Source organism: Rhinopithecus bieti, unplaced genomic scaffold, assembly GCF_001698545.2.
Source record: "Rhinopithecus bieti isolate Rb0 unplaced genomic scaffold, ASM169854v2 scaffold_11273, whole genome shotgun sequence".
NCBI classification, from domain to species: domain Eukaryota; kingdom Metazoa; phylum Chordata; class Mammalia; order Primates; family Cercopithecidae; genus Rhinopithecus; species Rhinopithecus bieti.
Genome location: NW_016806694.1, coordinates 785,571 through 804,425, shown reverse-complemented (window position 1 = coordinate 804,425; position 18,855 = coordinate 785,571). Strand labels below are relative to the sequence as shown.

At 40.4% G+C, this 18,855-nt stretch overlaps 1 protein-coding gene across 1 annotated transcript in view; it reads left to right on the top strand.

The window, feature by feature from the left end:
- The window catches only part of CEP192 (centrosomal protein 192), a 140,514-nt gene that overhangs the window by 55,535 nt on the left and 66,124 nt on the right, over window positions 1-18,855 (top strand). The window contains 8 exon segments of the mRNA XM_017877480.1: window positions 654-784; window positions 7,523-8,348; window positions 8,430-8,556; window positions 11,923-12,094; window positions 14,773-14,843; window positions 14,845-15,689; window positions 16,583-16,731; window positions 18,401-18,631. Coding sequence (XP_017732969.1) covers window positions 654-784; window positions 7,523-8,348; window positions 8,430-8,556; window positions 11,923-12,094; window positions 14,773-14,843; window positions 14,845-15,689; window positions 16,583-16,731; window positions 18,401-18,631 — 2,552 coding nt within the window.

Genomic DNA, 18,855 nt, shown 5'->3' with positions numbered 1-18,855 from the left:
TTTTTTTTTTTTTTTTTTTTTGAGACAGTCTCTCTCTTTTTTTTTGGAGATGGAGTCTTTCTCTGTCACGCAGTGGCGTGATCTTGGCTCACTGCAGTCTCCACCTCCTGGGTCAAGCGATTCTCCCACCTCAGCCTCCCGAGTAGCTGGGATCACAGGCTCACGCCACCACGCCCAGATAATTTTTTGTATTCTTGGTAGAGACAGAGTTTCACCATGTTGGCCGGGCTGGTCTCAAACTTCTGACCTCAAGTGATCTGTCCACCTCAGACTCCCAAAGTGCCAGGATCACAGGCGTGACCAATTGCACCCGACCAAGTAGTGCTCAGTTTTAAATTCAACTTATTGTATGTTTGTGAAATGTTTAAAGCTGAAAAATATTAAATGAGTTTATATGTGCATTTGCAAGGGAGATATTAAAATTCACAATCCTCCTTCAAAGTTTGGACTCTGCAGCATCGAGCCAAATTAACTATGTTGTTGTTCTCTGTCCAAATGTCTATACATTTAAACTGTTTTAGTGAAGGCAGCTGACATTTGGGGTACAAAGACATCTTCCTTGGTAATTAGTCATTTTGCCTGATCCTTATTCCACAGACTGTGTTTGCCAAATAGTGTATACTTACAAGTTGAATATTATATATTTCCTGCAGGAGATTTAAATGAACAGTCCCAGGCACAGCTAAGTGAAGGATCAATTACACTTCAGGTTGAAGCAGTGAAGAGTACTTCACAAGTGGATGAAAATGATGTGACGTTAATGGCTGATAAAGGCAAAACACAGGTAGCTTAAGCCTTTCGTAAGGAAATCTAAGATTGTCTTGTTGTAGTTCTTATATAGGATCAAGACGAGATCACCTGTGAAAAATATATGCCGTTGAGCATGTTTTCTTTCCTGGCTTCAAATTTCTTGCAAGTGTCTTTTAAATTTTATTTTGAAGTTTTGTTGTGATATAATATACACACAAATGAGTTTATAAAACAGATTTGTAGTCAATGAATGAATGATCACAAGGCATACACTTGTGTACACATCAGATCAAGAAAGAACATTGCCAACAGCCCAGAAACAAGTTTTTTTGCCGCCTCCGGTTGCCTGAGCTTTAACCCTGTATTAATTTTATCTGATTCTGAACTTCACGTAAAAGAAACCATGTGGCATGTATTCCTTTTCTTTGACTTTTTTCACCTCACCTTACATTTGTTAGATGAGTATAGTAGAAACTTATTTTTGTTACTGTATGGTATTCTGTTATATGAATATTCTGTTGCTTTTATATCCATTTGTGAACATTTGGAATATTTCCACCGCTGGACAATTATAAAACAATGCTCCATGGACAGTCTAGTACCTGGGAAGTGTGCACACATTCATGTGAGTTGTGTGTGTATGTTGTGGGGTTTGCATAACTTCACTTCAGTGGTTTTGACAGTTTTCCAGAGCAGTTGTACCATATAGATTTGTTCAAGAGCGTGTGCTTCCTGTCACTGCACATCCTCGCCAGCATGTGGCTTTACTCGTTATTCTGGTGGGTGCACAGTGGGGCCTTCTTGTCGTCACGTGCATTTCTCTGATTACTAATAAAGCTGGTTCGTGCTCGTGTTTGCTGGTCATTTGGAGGCTTATTTTGTGAAGTGCCTGTCCAAGTCTGTGGCTCATTTTTCCAATGGACGGTTTGATTTGATTTGTAGGTGTTCTTTACATTGGATAGGAGCCTTTTGTCAGTTATGAGTGTTCCATGTGTCTTCTCCCAGTCTGTGGCTTGCCTTTTCACGTTTTTAATGGTATTTTTATTTGTTGATTAGGCTGTGCTTTCATTATTTCTCTTATGTGCTAACTTTGTCATAAATCAAATTCCATGACACTGTTGGTATATTTCTGGGGTCTCTGTTGTGCTTCTTTGGTCTGTTTATCTTGTGTCAAGATGACACTTGAATATTGTAACTTTATTATAATAAGTCTTGATATCTGGAAGAGTAAATCCTCTCGTATTTTTCTTTAAAAGTATCTTGGCTATTCTTGGCCCTTTACATTTCCAGGTGTGCTTTGCAGTCACGTGGTCAGCTTCTACACACCAACCACTAACCACCAACAACCCTGTTGGACTTTTTTGGGGATTAAATTTAATTTATGGAACAGTAAAATTGACATCTTTATAATATTGAGTTTTTCTAATCCATGAAACTTACATATTACTTGTTGTATTTTATGAGTTTTGTGCAGATTTTTCACGTCATCTTGTTACATTTCTTCCCAAGTTGTTGAAACTTTTAATTTTTGTGGGTATATAGTAGATGTATATATTTATGGGGTACATGAGATGTTTTGGTAGAGGCATGCATTGCGTAATAATCACATCATGGTAAGTGGGGCATCCATCCCCTCGAGCATTTATCCTCTGTGTTATGAGCGATACAATTATATACTCTCAGTTATTTTTAAATGTACAATTATTTTGACCCTGTTGTACTATCAAGTGAAACATTATTTTAATATTATGTTTCTTAACTTTATTTTCTGTTTGTTTTGGCTAAACAAATACACAATTGTATTTGTTTTTTAAATATACTCACCTTATATCCAGCACATTTACTTATTAACTCTAATTATCAACTCTTTGGATTTCCTATATATATAGTTTTTCATCTGAGAATAGAAGTTTTATTTCTTCATTTTTAATTTTTATACCTTTGTTTCTTTGTCTTGCCTTCCTTGACTGGATGGACCTCAGAACAGTGTTGATGTCGTGATGTTGGGTTGCCCTGATTCAGTGGGAACTCTGTTTTGGTATTTCATCTTTACATTTGATGCATGCTGTAAGGCTTTTGTTTTAAATTACTGGATCAGCAAAGTGGTCTTCTCTGTTCACTGGTGTTTGATTCTGTGTTGGTGTCAGACGCTTTTCTGTGAAGAAGAACTTGAGCTTGCTCTGTTTTGTTGATGTGAATTTTGTCAAATGGTTTTTGAATATTAAACTATTCTTTTATACTTGGAATAAACCTCACTAGGGTTGTAATGTGTTATCTTTTGATATATCATTGGATTGGGTGTGCTAATAGTTTGCTTAGAATTTTGCATTTTTGTGAGTGAGATGAATGACTTTTCATATAATGTTCTTGTCTGGTTTTGGTATCTAGGTTTCACTGGTCTCATTTTTTCTGTTTTCAGGAAGAGTTTTTGTAAGGTTGGTGCTTTTTAAAAGATTTTGGTAGAATACATTAGTGAAATCACTTGAGTCTGGTATATTCTTTTTTATGTATTTTTGTTTTTTGAGACGGAGTCTTGCTCTGTCACCCAGGCTGGAGTCCAGTGGCATGATCTCAGCTCACTGCAAGCTCCGCCTCCCAGGTTCCCGCCATTCTCCTGCCTCAGCCTCCCGAGTAGCTGGGACTACAGGCGCCTGCCACCACTCCCGGCTAATTTTTTGTGTTTTTAGTAGAGACGGGGTTTCACCGTGTTAACCCGGATGGTCTCGATCTCCTGACCTCGTGATCCGCCCGCCTCGGCCTCCCAAAGTGCTGGGATTACAGGCGTGAGCCACCACACCCAGCCGAGTCTGGTATATTCTTTATCTAATGCCTTCAATTGCAGATTCAGTTTTCTTTAATAGTTGTAGTACTATTCTGATGTTTTAATTTTTTTATGTCAGTTTTAGTAAATTGTAGTTTTCTAGAGATTGTAATCTTCCGCTACACTTGAAAATTTATTTTACTATCATGCTGACCATAATATCCTCTTGTGATTAATATTTTAGGTTGTTAAGCTGTGTCTCTTTTGTTATTTCTATAATTGACTGTTTTGCCTCTCTTTTACTTAGTCTCACCAGATACTTTCAGTTTTGTTAATTTGTCAGTTTTATTTATTCTCAATTTTGTTTGTCTTTCTATTTCATATTTTCTGGTCTTCATTTCTTTCCTTCTACTTTCGATGGATTAAATGTGTTGTTTTTCTGACTTTTTGAGACAGATGCCTAGTGTGCTTATTTTCTGCCTTCCTGCTTTTTCAGTGGTGTAAGTGCATCAGATGCGTGTAGGAGATTTTCTAATTTTTGAAATAACTGATTTTAGATCAAATGTACTGTGGTCAGAGAATGTTTAGTTTTAGACCTTTGAAATTTGTGTAAGTATGATAGATAGCTCAGCATTTGTTCAGTTTTTGGAATTATTTTCTGTACACTTTAGGGAATGTCTGTTATGTGACTTAATGTCTGTCTCACTTAGGTGAGATTGATTTAAATCGGGATGCTCAAGCTGCCTGCATTCTTAAAATTATTGTGCTGTTCTTTTAAAATCTCCCACCATGATTGTGGGTTTGTTCATTAATCATTAGAGGTATATCAACATTTGCTTTAAACATTTGAAGCTATATTTTTAGGTGCATACAAATTGCACATAAAATTTGTTGCATTAAATTCTTCATAAAATTGTTTTGGTGCATAAAAATTATTGTTGCTGACAAATCAAATCCTTTATTGAGCATGTCTCCCTCAGTGTGTAGTAATGCTTTTTTCCTAAATCTAGTCTGAGATTAACAATGTCAATACCAGCTTTCTTTGGTTAGTGTTAGCATGTTGTATTTTTTGCCATTATTTTACTTTTAATCTTTCTGTGTCCTTATATTTCAGATGTTATAGGGACATACTGTTGGATTTTGTTTTTCAACCAGTCTGGCAGTCTGTATTAGGCTGTTTCTTGCATTGCTATCAAGAAATACCGGAGACTGGGTAATTTATAAAGAAAAGAGATTTAACTGGCCCATCGTTCTGTGGGCTATATAGGAAGTGTGGTGTGGGCATCTGCTTGGCTTCTGAGGAGGCCTCAGAAAGCTTACAATCATGGCAGAAGGCGAAGCGGGAGCAGGCACGTCACGTGGCCAAAGCAGGGATGGGGAAGGTGCCACACACTTTAAACAAGCAGGTCTTAGGATAGCTCATTGACTACCCCAAGATAACACCAAGCCATGAGGGGTCCACCGCTATGACCCAAACACCTCCCACTTGGCCTCACCTCTGACACTGGGGATTACATCTCAACATGAGATTTGGAGGGGCATTCAGACTGTATTACAGGCTTTCTACTTACACTTAATGGAATTTCCAATACATGGGGGTTTGAATCTGCTCACTTTATTTGCTTTTTATTTGTTTCACCTAGACTTTGTTCTTTTTCTTCTGGCATTCTTTGAGATCGTTTAAGAGTTTTATATGATTCCAGTTTTCTCCTCTGTTGATTTGGTAATTATATATATTTATATTATGATTACCCAAATAATTATAACCTGTGTCTTGGCTTACTGATGTTTAGTAAAAATTCTTTGTTTTCTTTTAAATGTCTTACTTGGCATTCCAGGGATCACAAAATACTAATTTATTCCATACTTAAAAAGCTTTTCTTGTATTATGTTTTATTTCTATATTTAACCCAATAAGATATGATGATGGTTTATAAATAACCAATACTTCTGATGTTTCATCTCAGATTAGTTTTCTTCTTAAAGAATATCCTTACTTTTTTTTTTTTATAAGGGACTGCTGATAATGAATTTTGTTTGTTGTCTCTCTGAAATGTCTTTATCTCCCTGTTATTCTTGATGTGTATTTTTTCTTGCTATAGGATTGTTAGGAGCAACTTTCAGCACTTCGAATGTATTTTTTCATGTCATTTCATTTTAAAAGTTGGCTGTTGGTCTTTTGTTATTTTTCTCTTTGGTTTTTATCCGTCTTACTGTGATGTACTTGGGTAGCTTTTGTTTTACCCTACAGTTTAGAGGAAAAATCTTTGAATAATTTGAGGCTAAGGGAGATGATGTCTTCCACACTAGATTTATGTCTGCTTCTGACAGGGAGCAAGGAACACTAGCAATTGCAGATCACTTTCATGCATTTATTGTAATCAAGCTGATTGGAACTGAGCCTCATCCTTATGAGAACCGGTCAGATGCTGATTTACCTTTACGGCTGGAGTGTATCCCTTTGTCGTCTCATCCCAAAGCATGGATGTTTTACTGTGGTATCTTTCTCTCCCTCAAACATGTACACACACGCACCTCCTAATCCCCCAGTGCCAGTCATTCATTGGCAGACTCAGTTTTTTATACCTGCATTCCCACAAGAACAACTTTGCTTAGCCTTTTCTTGAAGCAGCAGATACGCTTAGGGAACAGTATCCCCCGTGTTGGGCTTACCTCTCTGGGTTGCTTTCTTCTCTTAGATTTTGGCCCCATAAATTTACACTGCTTTTTAAACTTGCTAGTCCTTTCAAAGATAAGTTTTTGCATATGCTATTCAGTTCTAATTGTTCTTAGCAGGAGGTTGGTTTGCTTTACCTAGTCTGCTATTAATGGAGGCAGAGGTCTTAACATGTGTTTTTGTTGTTGTTGTTGTAAATAGTTTGTTTCTTAACTGTTGGGCCCATTTCAATTTTTTACTCGTGGTTCCTATTTATGTCTTGCTTATAAATAATTCTATCAGTTGAATGAAATTACCAAGAATTATACTTGTAGTCACAATGACTCAGTGGCTTTTCAATCTCAGTATCTTAAGTTTTTGGTTTTGAATTATTATCTGATTCAGTTTTACCATGTCTTTCATTCCTGATGATTTTTAAAAAACAAAGCATAATCAATTTGGTAAATAACCTGGTACTATATAATTAAAGTTGATGGCAGCTCTCTTTTTCATTAGGATATTTAACTGGTATTCCCTTAATTTTTTTGTTGCCATTAAATCCTACATCGTGGTTATAAAGATCAAACTAATACAATAGCCCCGTCTTTTCCACAGTTTTGCCTTCTGCAGTTTTAGTTACCCATGGTCAACTGTGGTGCAAAAATATTCAGTGGAAAAGTCCAGAAATAGTTCATAAGTTTTAAATTATATGTCATTCTTAGTAGCATGATGAAATCTTCCCGCCAACTTGCTCCATCCTGGTAGGATGTGAGTCTTTCTTTTGTCCAGCTTCTCCACCTGTATTCACTTGTTGCCTATTAGTCACTTAGTAGTGTTTGGTGATCAGATCAACTCTAGTGATATTGCAGTGCTTGTGTTAAAGTCACTCTTATTTCATAATGGCCCCAAAGTGCAAGAGTAGTGTTGCCTGCAGTTTGGATACACCAAAGAGAAGCTGTCAGGTGCTTCCTTCAAGTGAAAAGGTGAAGGTTCTCGACTTAATAAGGAAAGAAAAAAAAATACTGAAGTTGCTGAGACCTATGGTAAGAATGATCTTCTTTATGTGAAAATTACAAAGAAGGATAGAGAAATTCATGCTCTGCACTCCAGACTTCAAACATTCCAGCCACAGTGAGTGATAAGTGCTTAGTTAAGATGGAAAAGGCATTACATTTGTGGGTGGAAGATAGGAACAGAAACATGCTCTGATTTACGGCAGCTGGATTTGGTACTATCTGAGGTTTCAGGTATCTACTTGGAGGTCTTGAAACGCATCTCCCAGCGATAATGGGGGACTAATGAATGTTCATGAAACTGGGGTAAATTTATCTGATGTTTAATTTTCTAATTTCTAGGACACTTTCTTTATGAGCAACACACCCCAAAGATGCAAAGACAAGCTACCAGATAGTGGTGATTCTGTGCTTAGGATCAGCACCATTGCGTCAGCCATTGCAGAGGCATCAGTTAATACTGATCCTTCCCAACTTGCTGCTATGATCAAGGCACTTTCAAATAAAACCAGAGACAAGACTTTTCAGGAAGATGAGAAACAAAAGGACTGTTCTCACGTGTGTCATTTCTTACCTAATGATTTAGAAAAAAGTAATGGATCCAATGCATTTGATATGGAGAAATACCTTAAAAAAACCGAAGTTAGTAGATATGAAAGTGCATTGGAAAACTTTTCAAGGACTGGTATGTCTGATACTTGGGATTTATCTTTGCCCAAAGAACAAATTACTCAAGACATTCATACAGTGGACTTAAGTGCTACTAGTGTAAGTGTGAGGGAACCAGAAGAAAACACAGCAGCTATTGTTTATGTTGAAAATGGAGAGAGAGAGAGTCAAGAGTCATCTAGAACCGTAAAGTCTTCAATTTCAATTACAAATATGAGAGAGAATAGCAGTGCAGTAGTTGATGGGAAGACATGTTCCATTGACAACAAATTACAAGATGTTGGTAACAATGAAAAAACTATCTCAGTTTCCACTCCATCTGATAGTTATTCATCAGTGAGGAACTCCAGAATAACATCCCTTTGTCTGTTAAAAGAGTGTGAAGAAATACGAGATAGTAGAGAAAATCAGAGGCAAAATGAGTGTGTCAGTGAAATAAGCAACAGTGAGAAGCATGTGACTTTTGAAAACCATTGCATAGTCTCACCTAAAAATAGTGGTAAGTGTCTGAGTTGTTGGTCACATTCATAAAATTACAGTTTATTTTCTCTTCTCACTGGAAAATACCCCTTTCTGATAGATTTGAAAAGTATCTCTCCTGAGCATGGTGGACGTGGCTCAGAGGATGAGCAGGAGAGCTTCAGACCTTCCACATCACCACTGAGTCATTCTTCTCCTAGTGAAATTTCTGGAACAAGTTCATCAGGGTAAGTGTGTACCTTCTTTTTAAAAAAATAAACATAAAAATATGTGCTCATTATAGGAAATAGGGGAAAATGTGTAAAGAAGAAAATTACTCATCTATGCATTCATCTCTCAAAGGTAACTCTCGTAAGCTGTGAATTTCTTACTGGCTATTTTCTATGCAAATTTTGTATACTGCTTTTCTTTTACTCATTATAACAATCATTCTCTGAATTTAAAAGAAAACTAGTAATGTTACCACCTACTGGATCTGTCGTGGTTCATTTGATGCTTCTGGTGAATACTTTGTATATTAACTTTTGCTATCTAAATGATATTGGGTTGAATAACTTTGTTCATAAAATTTTAATTTTATGAATGTCTTTTATGGCTTTATAAAAGATCTTTTATGTATTTATTGAAAGAGTCTAATAAAAGGAAAATTTGCCTAACCAGCAAAATTATCAAATATGTTAAATATAGTTTTGCTTTGTTTCAAAATATCAGATTTCAAAGATACCTGTTAGCTATTTCCCAGGCTGCCATTAAAGGTTTTCATGTTCATCTGAAGCGACATGGTATGTATGGTTCAGCTGGTGCTAAATGTCAGTGGAGAGTTTAGTTCTTTCTGTGACTCCTTATGGATGCCTCAGTTTGAGACATTCATATATATATACACAGTCACTTCTTATTGAATAGTTGCTTTTTTTTTTTTTTTTTTTTTTTTTTTTTTTTTGAGATGGAGTCTCACTCTGTGGGCCAGGCTGGAGTACAGTGGTACAATCTTGGCTCACTACAACCTCTGCCTCCTGGGTTCAAGCAATTCTCCTGCGTCAGTCTCCCGAGTAGCTGGAACCACAGGCACATGCCGCCATGCCTGGCTAATTTTTATATTTTTAATAGAGATGGGGTTTCACCATGTTGGTCAGGCTGGTCTTGAACTCCTGACCTCAGGTAATCCACCTGCCTCAGCCTCCCAAAGTGCTGGGATTACAGGCGTGAGCAACTGTGCTCGGCCTGCATATTTTAACAGCTATATTACTAGTCATCCAGCCCAAAGCAAATTTGAAGATGATCTGGCTGTGATACGGTGTAGTATGTTTACAATCTTTGACTTACACATTCTTCCCTTTTGTTTCTTACCGGTATTGCTTTACTCTCCCTATGGAAGACTAGAGGGATATCTGAGACTAGCCTGATTCTTTTTGGCTTTGAATTGACTTGATGTTTTGCAAGTTTTGCCAAAATTCTTTATTTTTCAAGTCTAATAATTGTATTAGGCTCTATGTCTGTGTTGATTCTTCATTGTTACTTTGCTCTGTCATGTGGTAAACCCTTTCAGTATGTCTCCCCTTTTATTTTGCATGTGTTCTTGCAGTTCACTTTTCTTTATTTTAGGTAATTTCACCTAAATGCATTTGTTCTTGTTAACCAAAGGAGTCAAATGAATACAACACATCATCCAGTGACTCAGAACATTTTCCGTGCTATATCATGCTATGTGTATGTGTTTGTGTGTATGTGCGTGCGTGTGTGCGGGTGTGCATGTGGATACAGAAACCCATGTAGGTGCATGTCATGGGGGTGCTAGAGAAGGCCTGAAGCAGTTTGGTAAGTAATACTTTGTTGCCATTGGTTAGAAACTTACTAACTGGTATTTTGACAATACCGTCTTGATTTGGGACTTTTTACTTTTATTTTTATTTTTATTTTCATGAGACAGAGTCTTGCTCTGTGCCCAGACTGGAGTGCAGTGGTGCAATCTCGGCTCACTGCAAGCTCTGCCTCCCGGTTCACACCATTCTCCTGCCTCAGCCTCCTGAGTAGCTGGGACTACAGGCGCCTGCCACCACGCCCGGGTAGTTATTTATTTATTTATTATTATTTTTTTTTTGAGACGGAATCTCACAGTCTCGCCCAGGCTGGAGTGCAGTGACGCAATCTCGGCTCACTGCAAGCTCCACCTCCTGGGTTCATACCGTTCTCCTGCCTCAGCCTCCTGAGGAGCTGGGATTACAGGCGCCCGCCACCAAGCCCAGCTTATTTTTTTGTATTTTTAGTAGAGATGGGTTTCACCATGTTAGCCAGGATAGTCTCGATCTCCTGACCTCGTGATCTGCTTGCCTTGGCCTCCCAAAGTGCTGGGATTACAGGCGTGAGCCACTGCACCAAGCCCACACCTGGCTAATTTTTTGTATTTTTAGTAGAGATGGGGTTTAACCATGTTAGACAGGATGGTCTCGATCTCCTGACCTCGTGATCCACCTGCCTCGGCCTCTCAAACTGCTGGGATTACAGGCATGAGCCACCATACCTGGCTAATTTGGACTTTTTAAAAGTTCAGAATTCAAATTTGAATTTTCCATGTGCGTCCGTTGCCTAGCTGAGTATTCTGAACTTTGTACAAAAAAGAAAGATGGGGAATCCAGTCAAGTGAAGGGCTGAATTCAAGCTAACCAGCAGAGCATAGGTGTGGAGACTGTTTCCAAAGGTGGCTTGACACTTATTTCCTATCCCCTGTGCTCTTTTGCACTGTGACTTTGCCGCTTTCCCTCAAGAGGTGCAGTCCGTTTCCCGCTCCTTGCGTCTCTGCTGGCAGCCCTGTGAAAGATGCTGATGAACAGAATAATGAGGAAGTAACCCTGGTGTGTTTGCAGATAGATGTGAGACTCACTGTTTGTCACTTTCTGATCTTTTCATTTCACGTTGTATAGCAGGGACATCTTTCTGAACCAAGGCTGGAACAGCATGCTTTTGAATGGCTGCATAGTGTTGTATAGCATGTTTGTGCTCTAATTTCTGTAGCTCACTTCCTCCTGGGGAATCGGATTTAAGATTTCCCACTTATTGTCCACAGTGATGTGATGACATGTCCTTTTTGTGAAGTCTTTATATTTATCATTAATTTTTTTCTCAGGATAAATTCTTAGATGTAGAATATCTTGAGTTAAGAGGCCTTTGATATATACTGCTTAATTGCTCAACTGAAAGTTGTACAACTTGATAGTCCCACAATGGTGTGTGACTGTTCTCATTTCTTTGCATTTATCTGCGTGATTTTTTTTTCCTCTTTGCCCGTTGAGGGTTGGAATTCTTCTGTTCATTTCTCTGTATGAGATACTTAGTAAATTTTTATAGAATGAATTGCTAACATTGCTGTGTGTCTTTATATGGTATTTATTAATGAAAATGCTACAATACATTTTACAGTTGCTTAACAGAGGCTTAATTCAATGGGAATATTTTTTACAGTTTAGATAATTAAGTGTAAACATTGAATTCGAGGTAGAGTTATTTGTAAGATTATAGGCACATAGGAATGGTTTTTTGCTAATGTAAATAGTTGAAGGACTGGAGAACTGCAGGTGTGAGCTCCTCTTCTCTTCTAGGTGTGCGTTAGAGTCCTTTGGTTCAGCAGCTCAGCAGCAGCAGCCTCCCTGTAAGGAGGAGTTGTCTCCCTTGGCGTGCTCGCCTGCTGGGGTGAGCAGGCTGACGTATGTGTCTGAACCAGAGAGCTCCTATCCTACCACAACCACAGATGATGCCCTGGAGGACCGAAAGGTGGGCAGCCACTTGGATTATTTCTTAATAAGGCTTTCAACTCTTAAAAGTGTTACAGATGTTTGATTCAGACAACAGTTCAAGCCTATATAACTTCTGTGTTGCTCTTTTACCTTTAAAATGATTTTTGTATTTGTGTGCACATATTAAATCCCTACTCATGCTGGTAGGCACAGAGGCACAAACATTTTAGGATCTGCCCTGGAAGAGCTCTGTCTGGTGAGGCACACTGTGTAATGAAGTGCGTCATGCTGCGCATGTACTATGGGGACTCAGAAGGTGGTGGTTGGAAGTCTCACTGCCTTTGGTTCAGCAAAGGTTTCTGCAGGGTATAAATACACTGAAGCCACACTTTGCCCGACTGCTAGGAGTTAGGCAACAGGGAAGCAGAGTTAACACATGGGGAGGTGGAGAGTTGTAAGATGCAAACTGCATCTGAGGCACTCCAGGAAGTTTAGAACAGCCACAGTGAATCATGTCAATGGGGAGAAGTGGATGAGGCTAGAATAGGGGGGACCAAACTGGGAAGGGTGCTGGGTTTAAAACATGGGAGTTTGAAGGCTTTTAAGCAGGTCACTGTCGTGATCTGTTTTGATTTCATTTTGTTTTTGTATTTTTTAGAGATGATCTCGCTCTGTCACCCAGGCTGGAGTATGGTGGCACGATCACAGCTCACTACAGCCTGGGACTCCTGGTCTCAAGTGATCCTCCTGCCTCAGCCTCCCAAGTAGCTGGGACTACAGGTGTGCACTGCCATACCTGGCTAATTTCTCATTTTTTTGTAGAGACAGTGTCTTGCCATGTTGCTCAGGCTGGTCTTGTACTCCTGGGCTCAGGTGTTCCTTCTGCCTTGACCTCTCAAGTAGCTGGGACTACAGGTGCCTACCACCACACCTGGCTAATTTAAAAAAAATTTTTTGGAGGTGGGGTCTTGCTGTGTTGCCAGAGCTGGTCTTGAACTCCGGGCCTCAAGCAATCTTCCTGACTTGGCCTCCCAAAGTGGTGGGATTACAGGCATGAGCCACCAAGCCCAGGCTGGTTTGATGTTTTAAAAGCTCACTCCAATAGCCATGAGGAAGGAGGGACCAGTAGGAGCAAAATTAAAATCGGAGATTTGACATGAGACCACTGTAGTGGTTTAGGCAAGAGACAGTGGATGCTTGGGCCAAGACCGTAACAGTGGGGACAGAACAGAAGAAGATCAGAGAGATTTATGTGGGAGAGGCTAGTATTACCTGTTTTTGTGTGTGGAAGTTGTGGATGTGACATTGTTCAGTTTTTTAATGAGCTGACTGACTGCTGTGGGTATGCTGCGTAGTCTTCCTCCACCAAGCTGCTGGAGAGTTACTGAATACACAGCATAGTGTTAGAGCATTACACCCCTTCCTTTGAAAGCTGTCTTTTTCATGTCGTTGTTAGATACTGAGTCTGCGTGTTCTTAGCGTAGTGGTTGAGAGCTGGGTTATGGTGTCAGATAACTTATCTTCTGCTGCCTCCTCAGATTACTAAACATCCCTCAACCTGTTTCTTCATCTGTAAGGAGGAATAGTATGTGAGGGCAGTGCCTGTCACCTAGTAAGTCACCACGGGATACTTATTATTTGTTATTATTACTTGGCAAATAATATAGTCTTTGTTTCTTAGTGTCTTTATTTCTGAAGCTTTGGCCAGGAGAAATTTATAAACCAAGTACCAGAGCAATCAGTGAAGGTTGCGTCTGTCTAGTCTGTAAATTTCAGCTGGTCTATCCTGCAGAGCTGCAGATGTCACTCCTCAGATTATGCATTACGTACAAAGAAATGAGTGTGGACATTTATCAGGACTGTTAACTTCATGCTTCATAGAGCCACACAAGTTTAGAAATGGGAGAGGACTTAGAACACATAAAAGATAACATCTTTGGCCGGGCATGGCGGCTCATACCTGTAATCCCAGCACTTTGGGAGGCTGAGGCAGGCAGATCACCTGAGGTCAGGAGTTCAAGACCAGCCTGGCCAACATGGTGAAACCCTGCCTCTACTAAAAATACAAAGAATTAGCTGGGCATGGTGGCAGGCCCCTGTAATTCCAGCTACTTGGGAGGCTGAGGCAGGAAAATGGCTTGAACCCAGGAGGCGAAGGTTGCAGTGAGCTGAGATTGCGCCATTGCACTCCAACCTGGGCAACAAGAGTGAGACTCTGTCTCCAAAAAAAAAAAAAGTTAACATCTTTGAGTGTTCAAGCCCAGGCAGTAGCATGGACAGGTGGTGGGATGGGGCCCTGCCAGCCTGCCGAGCCGCCGCCTGACCTCAAAGTCGTTATCATTTCAAGCTTACTCGGCCCCCACTCCTTCATTACTAATTTATTTAGATTTTTATTGTAAAGTTTATAGAAATCCCTTAAATCCTCAAAAAGTTACTAGACTCTAGTCCTTTATCTGTGCAAAATTTTCAGATATTCTTAGTATATACCTATGTTCCTCATAGTATAACTCCTTTTACAAAACAACAAACACACATTTTCTAATGTAAGTCTGCATTTCACAACTGCAAGACTACTATTTTTGTGTAAAACAATTTTTTTTTCAAAGAGTAACCTCATGCACATCTCTTTGTTACTTGAGCTTTTACCAGCATGGTTTCAATTTGTTGTATTAAGTTTATCTGTGGATTGATAAAAACAAATTTTCTTGCACTCAGAGTGATATCACCAGCGAGTTGAGTACCACAATTATTCAAGGCAGTCCAGCCACGTTGGAGGAACGGGCTATGGAAAATTGAGAGAAAAGTTCCATTTCAGAATAGAGGAAAAGGAACATTATCATCTGTTATCCAGAATAACTCTGATACAAGAAAAGCAACTGAAACCACTTCTCTGAGTAGCAAGGCTGAATATGTAAAACCTGACTTTAAATGGAGTAAAGATCCCTCCTCCAAAAGTGGAAATCTGTTGGAAACCAATGAGGTAGGTTTGACATCAAACCCGGAAGAAGTGGACCTGATCAGGCTGGCTCTCCTGGGCAAGTCAGGTCTGAGCTGTCAGGTGGGGTCAGCCACATCACGTCCTGTGTCCTGCCAGGAGCCTGTAGATGAAGATCAAAGAATAATTCCTAAAGATAAGTCAACTGCTGGCCGTGAGTTCAGTGGCCAGGTTTCTCATCAGACCACCTCTGAAAACCAGTGCACTCCGATTCCCAGCAGCACAGTTCGCGGCTCTGTGGCTGACATGCAGAACATGCCTGCTGCTGTGCACGCACTCTTGACGCAGCCCTCTCTCAGCACAGCTCCCTTTGCTCAGCGGTGTTTGGGAACACTCCCTTCAGCTGGAAGCACCACCTTGCCTCAGTGTCATGCTGGCAGTGCCACAGTCTGTGGCTTCTCAGGAGGCCTCCCCTATCCAGCTGTCGCAGGAGAGCCTGTGCAGAACTCTCTGGCTGTGGGAATTTGTCTAGGATCAAATGTCGGCTCTGGATGGATGGGTACCTCTTCCCTCTGTAACCCATATTCTAATACCTTAAATCAGAACCTGCTAAGCGCAACAAAACCTTTTCCTGTGCCGTCTGTTGGTACCAACTGTGGAATTGAACCATGGGATTCAGGAATGACATCAGGATTGGGTAAGATGCTTTTTCTCTGTTATTGTTGCTTGGTATTATTTTCTCAAATGACACCACAAAGCTGGTTTGTTCCAAGGAGTTACTGGTTAGCATGAATTCCTTGTGAGTTTTGTGCTTCTTCCTAAACTGAGAACACCATATATTTCTGTGCAAACATCCCTGAAGTTGGCTTAGAAAAATGCTACACTTATGCAGGTGACAGGCTGCCTATGGCTCTGTCTTCCTTATCTCTTTTTTGCTCTGCCATTGCAGTGTTGTGATTATTTCACCTAGGAAATGTCCAGTTTAGAGTTGAATCCCAGAATGAGTGAGTGCCTCCACCTTGGGAGTCTCCGGGTGGCTGTTGTGGTGGAGAGGCAGCACTCTCACGTGCATGTGTGAGCAGCTTCTCCCTGGGAGCTGTGCTTTTACTGACATGGTACACACGGCCACTGGGGTACTGTCTTCTCTGCCCTCCAGAACAACTGCATGAGGATGTTGGAAGATAGGTGGCAGTGGTAAAATCTGCTGAGTGTCTACGTCTGGAAAGTTAGAGCCTCTGGAGTTCTTTGTTTTTGTTTTTTGTTTTGTTTTGTTTTAGGATAAGCAGTGACTTATAATTTATGAGAGGAGAGGAGATTACTTACAGGCAGTAACCTCAAAGAATTGATTAGCTGTAATTGTGAGTTTGATCCCATTTTAATTTTCTTTTCCTGGGCTGGATGGAAGCAGGAAAAAATTGTTGGCAGGTCTTTGAGGCTCATGCAACATCAAGGACTCCTTCATCTGGAGCACTTTGACTCTAGCTCTTAAGTGTAAACGGGCCATCTTATAAACTCATTGCTGTTGAACAGATTTGGCTTATAATCAGGGGTTTGCTGTAACTTGCATTTTTATGCCTTCTTCTCACCCAGGGAGTGTCCGAGTGCCGGAGGAATTGAAGCTTCCTCATGCTTGCTGTGTTGGGATCGCTTCCCAGACCCTCCTCAGTGTGCTCAATCCAACCGACCGCTGGCTGCAAGTCAGCATCGGGGTCCTCAGCGTTAGTGTGAATGGTGAAAAGGTAGCTTTCTACGTCTTTCTCATTTAACCTAACAGTTGCATTGTGATTAGGTGCTTGATTTCCCCCATCTCTAGTGCTCGGTTCTCCCTTCACCCCTTTATTAATGCACACAGTCATTGCCATGCTCTCTTCCTCTCAGACCTCTTTTGTTGCAGTGCTTGTAGAGTGTAAAGTGAAAGACTTTTTTTGCATTTTCTATCATTTATTATTTATATTTTATTGTTATTTATTTGTAAAATCCTATAAATTTGCTTTTAGTGCTGTTATTTAAATCATCCAAAGTTCTGAGTTTCTCGTTGCTACTTGTCAGTTTTATTAAAGGTGATTGAATATAAGTAACCATGACTTATCAAAAAAAAAAAAAAAGCAGCTACTCTTGGAGCTTATGCCTTCATTGGCAAGGGAAGTCTTTTTGACTAATTTATCTGATGATTTTCTTACATGAGCTTTTGAAATACCTGGAAACGCAGTTTTAATATGAACTCCTAAGACAAATGTCTCTTACATGATCAATTATAGTTCCTATAATGCTAGACTCTAAATCTTCTCTCCTGGTTACAGTGACCATTTGCACGTCGGTGAGTGGGGAGCTGGGTATATGGTCAGCAGCTGTTTTGAAATGTCCCAGTTTTATGACTGTTACTTGTGAATCAGCACTGGTGATGGGTTTCCTCTTCCCTCCTGCCTCTTAGTGGCCATTGTTTGCCTGGTAAAATAAGATCGCCTCCCCCGACGCCTTCTTGGCTTTTCCCCTCTACTTCCAGTCGTCAGGTTAAATGAAAAGCAGGTGATTGGAGGAGAGGGTTGAGAGTGGAAGGTGGGCTGTGAAGACTTTGTAGGGGCATCCTGGAGTCTGTGAATGAAGCAGTGTTGTCTGTGGAAGTGGAGAGTGGAAAAGAAGATCCCCGTTGACAGTGAGGAGGGAGGGTGGCTGGAGTTGTCACTGCAGTTGAAGCAGAATCAGGGCTGTGGGACCTCAGTGGTTAGCCTGATCTTCTTCCCCCCAGCCCCCGCCCACCACTGTGTTGTGTGTCCTAGAGAGACTTACAGGGCTGTGAAAGAGTGACCCATGTCAGTGTCCTTTTTTTTTTTTTTTTTTTTCCGGAGACGGAGTCTCACTCTGTCGCCCGGGCTGGAGTGCAGTGGCCGGATCTCAGCTCACTGCAAGCTCCGCCTCCTGGGTTCACGCCATTCTCCTGCCTCAGCCTCCCGAGTAGCTGGGACTACAGGCGCCCGCCACCTCGCCCGGCTAGTTTTTTGTATTTTTTAGTAGAGACGGGGTTTCACCGTGTTCGCCAGGATGGTCTCGATCTCCTGACCTCGTGATCCGCCCGTCTCGGCCTCCCAAAGTGCTGGGATTACAGGCTTGAGCCACCGCGCCCGGCCTGTCAGTGTCCTTTTTAAGACAAGTGAGTGTACAGGTCAATGTGCTTGCTTGGAGATGGACTGGGGAGACAGCCCTGGTGCAGCAAGAACATTCAACTCATGAAGGATTTGACTCGTTGTACTTTAGAGACCATGAATGACAAGGTTTTGACATTTTTGAAGGATAATAAATGTCTTAATTTGGCAGTTTGAGTGATTGGGAAAAGGAATCTTAAACTAGGTGATTCTACTTGATTTTCATTATGAAGCCATTAATAACGAACTTTGTGGCTCTTTTTTGAAGGTGGATCTTTCAACATATCGTTGTTTAGTTTTCAAGAATAAAGCCATCATAAGGCCTCATACCACAGAAGAGATAAAAGTGCTTTTTATACCATCCAGTCCTGGGGTTTTCAGATGCACATTCAGTGTTGCTTCTTGGCCATGTTCGACAGATGCTGAGACCATCGTACAGGCAGAAGCTTTGGCCAGTACCGTCACTCTCACAGCCATTGCCGAGAGTCCTGTTATCGAGGTACCCATTTGTAAATGAATCTTTGTTATACCTGGCATTTTAAAGAAGACTGTTTAATGTTAGAAGTAAAATTTGGGAAGAAGAAATTTGTGGACAAAGGAGCCACAAAATTAGTTTCAAGCTGAACTTTAGTTCTTAGTATCTTTTTATTTCAAAATTTAAAATTATTTTTAGTTTTACAGAAACACAAGTATACTTTCTAAGATATCTATAAAGCAAAGTGT